The 5,988-nt window shown below is 37.6% G+C and overlaps 1 protein-coding gene across 2 annotated transcripts; it reads left to right on the forward strand.

Annotated features, from left to right (window-relative positions):
• Positions 1–351: 351 nt before the first annotated feature.
• Positions 352–5,098, forward strand: LOC113227264. 2 transcript variants are annotated; one of them, XM_026460166.1, is made up of 4 exons: positions 352–433; positions 3,509–3,630; positions 3,928–4,118; positions 4,405–5,098. In XM_026460166.1, the coding sequence occupies exons 1-4, from the start codon at positions 403–405 to the stop codon at positions 4,823–4,825; spliced, it is 765 nt and encodes a 254-aa protein (XP_026315951.1). In that variant the 5' UTR covers positions 352–402; the 3' UTR covers positions 4,826–5,098. The 2 variants fall into 2 exon arrangements, with proteins under 2 accessions (XP_026315951.1, XP_026315952.1); XM_026460167.1 differs by lacking the exon at positions 352–433 and adding an exon at positions 1,448–1,539.
• The last annotated feature ends 890 nt before the right edge of the window (positions 5,099–5,988 follow it).

The raw sequence follows: 5,988 nt of genomic DNA on the forward strand, positions 1-5,988 counted from the left end.
TCCTTAACTGCCTTCTGCAAATCTTCTAACTACCCTTACCCATTCGTACTTTCTCATATCAGCAGACACCAGCAAAGTCCTATTAACATTATGAATCAAATTCAATCCTCCATAAACAAATAAACAAGAGGATCAAAGTCCCTCAGAGGGAATCCCTCCATTCCCGCCTCCAAAATAACACCATTGGCTACCACCGTCCCTCTCCCAACCAATCAGCTTCCAGCAACCCCCTGTTCGAAATTTAAAAAAATTAAGTGAATTTTCATCAGTCGATACGAGGACGTGACAGTGTGAACATCTTAGTGTTGTTAAATATTTGTGAAACAAAAAATATATATTGTGTTGTGCAACTGTGCCAATTTTTTTTTGATAAATTGAATTTGTGATAAGAAAGTGGTTTATATGCCAACCGTGACGAATATTGGAGAGAACGGTGAGTAAATTGGTCTGTTGTTTTAATCATAATTTAAGTTAAACTTGGCTCTAATGAGCATCGTTTTCATGCACACGTACATTTGTGCACTCACTTAGGTATCCACTATTTGTACTTAGTCCTACACAAATAGTGGATATTTAAGTGAGGGCACCGACTGGACAAGAGCTACGTGTCTTCGCAATAACTGTTTATTTCTTCCATTTATTGCTATCATTCCATCGTTATTTTTTGTATTCATCATCTTTCACATAAATTGTATAATTGTATCAGCTAAAAATTTAGTAATTGTATGTGTAACAATCGCAAAGACCTAAGAATTTCGAAAGTTTACAATATTTATTGGAAAACAGGTAGCTCATCATCATATTCTCAGTTCCTTAATACCCACTGCTGGGTATGCCCAGCTGTCTATGGGTCTTCTTTTTTGCACGCCGGCTCAATCGGTTCAGTGCGAGTTTCATTCACAGGCTTCCAGCCACTCCGGCGATATCCTCCGACTAATTTTCAGGTGGTCTGCCTAAACAGGTACCTAGGTATCTAGATACAGCCTGCAAAATGCTAAGCCTAAGATTGTAACTTATGTAACTCTTTAATTATCTCCTCCTCATCTTAGAGGTATCACTATAAATACACGACTGATTTTACATATTTTTTTGCCAAACAATTGCTAACTTCAGTAATTAGTAGCACTATCGCCGGATACTGATATCACAGGAAACGCTATATTTATACTGTTTTAATTAGAAACATGTGTTACAACCAGTTATGGCACTTATATGAGAGTTTATTTGATAATAATCGAGCGACATACGAAAATATAACGAGCTAGTACAGTTCCGTATATTCAACTAAGTTTTGATTATAATGCCCGTACCCAACCTTACGCAACCTTTTGGTTATACGGGAAGGGACATATAAGCAAACCCTTACAAAGACCTTGTCAGTCAGGTCCTGATCCCAGATCAGTCCGTTGACCTGTGCACGTACAGCGCTCTTTCTATTGTTCAGATAGGTGCTGGAGCCGTTGGCTCGCTCACTTCCCGTTGTGCATTGCGCCACTGTCAAGCCGTTGACTCTAAAATCGGGCTAAACGATCAAGTACGGTAAGGCATTTTTTCTTTTATTAGTTAGTAGCAGAACACACGATATTTTTATAATATCAAGTGCGGGAATGAACAAGTAAGCGATACGACGAGCTTTAATTGCAAAAATCTATTTTATTTATTTATTTCATACAAACAAGGCATACAAGACAACATAACACAATTTCTCACCAAACTGCGAGAGAACTTTTTGGCGAGGTTACACTCGCAATCACTAAACTACAGTATACCTAATACGAGTACATTTATAATACCGTAGACTTTAACTAAATTTACATGCTTTCAAGAAGTAAAAATTTAATTTTTTTCGTCAAGTGAATTTACTTAACAATTATCTGCCTCTCAAAAAATCGAATTGGTTAAATATAATTGGCAAGAGATGTATATTTGTTCTTTTACCACAGCAGTTATTTACTTTTGGACATACATACATACATATTTATGTTCCCGGGCTCGCCTAGTACTATATTTGAGAGAGGCACTGCTACTGCGCAATGTATCCAGATATATAAAGTTCACAAGTCCCATGTACCTATAGTTTCACCACCTTCCTTACCCCAGAAAACCGGAACGCGGTAGTGCTCACATTAATACCTAGCGGCTGGAATAGGTATGGTGACAATATGTACATCCGTGATGAATTCTTTAGCAAGGAGCTCTACTGCTGCTGAAATGACGTCAAAGTTAACGTTATAGTGTGACGAACAAACAGCCACCACTTGCGCTTTAAACATAATCTCTTACGAATGGCAATCGTTACAAAATTTTGACCTTACATCCAGCGAACAAGCTGCAGTGTAAATGAAACTATTTTTCCGGATTTAAATCGCGTATATTTGTTTTTTCAAACAAACCGACGTTTCGGGCCCTTTCCAGGTCCCATGGTCACGGTTGACTGAGGTACAGTCTTCAACCAGTTATGTCTAATATTAATGCAAACCACCCTATTTTTTCCACTATAGTTATAATAGTTATTAATTAAATACCTTATTTTTAATTTTACAAAGAAAACATTCCAATTTACGCTACAATAAGTTTTACAAATTATGTTATTGAATTTATTTTTATTAAGTTTAATTTATTATTAATTATTAATAGAAATTAGAATAAACTAAAACATATTAATTAGTACTGCAGTCTTATGTCTGTTTGGGGTTTTTCATTAGAGGAAATACTGGATCCCAAACTGGTGGTACGGAGAAACCATCTTCCCTGTTGAAATTAGGATGTTTTTTAATTTCAATGGCCTCTCTGGGTAGATAACGGACTTCTTTTGCAAGGACCTGGGGTTTGTCAAACTTCATTGAATGTGTAGGTTTATCCATGACATGCTCGCAGACTGCAGACTTGATTAGGCGACGGTGTTTGACATCAGCTATATGTTCTTTGACGCGGGTACAAATACTTAGCTTTGTTTGTCCAATATAAGAGAGACCGCACTCACAGTCAAGCTTGTAAACTCCTGCATCCTGTAAGGGGATGTTACATTTCACGGGTCTCAGGAACTGAGAAATCTTCCTCAGGGGCTTGAAATAGGTCTTGATGGATGCACGCCTGAGGACTCTTACGATCTTGTCTGTAACACCTCTCACGTAAGGTAAGATGGCAGGTCTTCACTCGACTGTTGGTGGTTTCACACGGGGCCTGCGGCATTGGCGAGGAATCTTCAACTTATTCGCATGTAGGACTTGCTTTATATGCTGAAGTTCCCCTGCCAGATGATTACTGTCGCAGACACCATATGCTCTCTGAAACAAAGATTTGCCCACGGTATTTGTGATTTAAATCCGGAAAAATAGTTTCATTTCCTATGTGTAACAATCGCGAAAACCTAAGAACTCGATAAGCTGCAGTGTCTTTAGACAGGGGCCTTATGTACTCTAGACAGCCGGAGGTGACTACGTACTGTTGATTCTCAAATAATCGACTTTATTTTCAACATCTACTATCTACCTTATTTCTATTGCAGTGTATACAGCAGCGATGGCGTCGGACCAGGAGTCCTCTGATGAGGAACCTGACAGTGAGATGCTTAGCGACGACCTGTGTCTTCCCGACAGTGACGATGACAAGCCCAACAGGAATGTTCAGGTACTTTTATTACTTACATTTCGAATCAACACATTGATTACTACATGATAACTACAACACATTGTAGCTAAAGACACATACCTTGTGGAAGTGACAACGTATTGGGAAAAAGATTCCCGAGTGGCGACAATAATTTGTTATTGGTGGCATGGTTATACGGTTTTGCCGAAGAACCGTCTATATCCTACGGAGTTTTCTATTTTGTGTATATGTTCAAGGCCTTATCGATCATATGCGTGCTAAACTTGATTTGGGCTATTTCCAGCACTTTATGATCTATGTAACGCTTTTGCACAGAATCTCTCAGAAGATCTACCTACCGTAAACTCCTGCCTCCTCCGTCCACCGCGAAAGCTATTCACAAACTGCCGAGAGCGATGGCGTCAACAAAATGTCAGCGGAGCCTTTGCTGAGCTCAGAAGATTGGTACCTACACACCCGCATGATAAGAAATTATCTAAAAATGAGATACTGAGGATGGCTATCAGGTATAATAATTATAGATTCGCTTTCACTCCAAGTGTAATAAGTTACATTTCATCTCTAAATAGGTTATGCCCTGCATTGGAGATATGTATTTTAATCTATATTCCAGATATTCAAAACTTGCCTTGGTATTTACGACAAACTGCAAAATGTGTCACTAATTAGAAATGTTATCTTTTTTATTTCGCTAAATACCATGAAATTTAACGAGTTCCTAAATTTTCATTTGCGTCAGTTCCAACATATCATTTCAAGAAAGAACTAACTTCCAAACAATTACTTTAACAGGTACATAGGCCTTCTCTGCGATGTGTTAGAATGGCAGAAGAACCAAGGCTTATCAACCAACAAAGAAAACTCTTTGGCTATCAAATGTGAATCACCTCTAAGTCCTCAATCCAGACGCTTACGCATCAAGCGCCCGTACGACGATAACTGTGGTAATTTTGGTGAATACCTGAAATATGGCAATGAAGAAAACGAAGATTTTCGAAGATTCCATCAAAGATCATATACAAAAGATCTCCATTTTAACAAAGACCATCTTAGATTGCTAAGAAATCAATATTATTTCTCTCATAGATGGAGAAATGTACCATTCAGAAGTATTGGTGACAGGAATGGGAATCTATTGATGATTGCGCCTGTCAATAAGGAGGATGAAAAGGGCCAAGATAAGGATAAAGATGTGAAGGGTGGTGGGAAATAACATAATTGGAATGTATTAGCTCGGCGCAACATCATTATGCAGGACCGCTTGGAAAATGTTTCGACTGAAGCCTTTGATAATCTAGCATTACCTTATCTCTGAACGGAGACGCCGACATTATGATTTGCATACTTTGTGGTCTTGCGTTACGTCATTGATTAGATCTAAATACCTAATAGTATTAAAGACAATAGAGAACTCAAGGGGAAAGATGTCTTGACATCTGATATGTCACGACAGCTTTCTAAAAAGCATTATAGAAGCGAACACATACGCAGAGGAAGACATACACGAAGATATTTGAACAAAAATTAAATAGTAGAAATATTTAACGACGTGTCGTATCAGGAACTGAGTAGAGATTTTTGGCGACTTTCTAACTTTTCTTGTGTAAAATAACAATGAAGGTTGCTTTAGAGTCAGTGCTCGTTTAATCATTGTGAATCTACTCAGATTGTTTATTGTTTTAAGTTTTTGGGGGAAAAATTACACTTTTAATTTTAAGAAGTTAGGTCGATAAACTAGCATCCGTTATTTATAATTTTTAGTTTATTTATTTTTAAACAAATATCAATAAAAAAGTCAACTCATGTTTTTGATATGAAGATTGTTTGGCTGGTTTATTTAGTAATATGTTAGACTCCAAAAGCGTTGTCTACTTAAGACAAAACTAATACGCATATGCTGCTGTGTACATAAAGAACAAAGTAAAATAAATAGTCTACAAAAATTAACATCTATGATTTTATTTAAGGACGAAGAAAGATACAGAACTGTTATCTTTAGGTTAAGGGGTTTTAGGGCCTGTGTAGCTACGGAGTTGTCTTGGAGTACCGCTGTTTGTCATTGTGGACCAGTTAAGAAATTACCACACTTATCGATGAGGGATCACTTTGGCTTGGTTTGATGCAGCAAACCGCATGAAGACTTTTTCACTCTTGTTTCATGAAGATAACGCTTTTTTCGATCATTAAGACTAGTAGCGGATAGTAGGAAGAGAATGTTCTCATTTACTTTAGAAGTAAAAGGGGTTCTAGGAAGTACGACGTTATGAAGATATCCCTTAGCACTACATCACCACACTGCCGAAAAGAAATATACAAACTGCAAGCTGTCGGCGGGCGTTTGCCAGTCATTGCCAGCTCATTTTTTTTATCATTAAA

Source organism: Hyposmocoma kahamanoa, unplaced genomic scaffold, assembly GCF_003589595.1.
Source record: "Hyposmocoma kahamanoa isolate Upper Pololo Valley unplaced genomic scaffold, ASM358959v1 204, whole genome shotgun sequence".
Classification (NCBI taxonomy): domain Eukaryota; kingdom Metazoa; phylum Arthropoda; class Insecta; order Lepidoptera; family Cosmopterigidae; genus Hyposmocoma; species Hyposmocoma kahamanoa.

What these genes read in the sequence shown, in the direction of transcription:
- LOC113227264 (XM_026460166.1), top strand. Translation starts at nt 403, where the DNA reads ATGCCAACCGTGACGAATATTGGAGAGAACG. An exon ending in GACGAATATTGGAGAGAACG is followed by an intron (nt 434 to 3,508) that starts GTGAGTAAATTG and finishes TTTCTATTGCAG; the next exon opens with TGTATACAGCAGCGATGGCG. An exon ending in ATACTGAGGATGGCTATCAG is followed by an intron (nt 4,119 to 4,404) that starts GTATAATAATTA and finishes TTACTTTAACAG; the next exon opens with GTACATAGGCCTTCTCTGCG.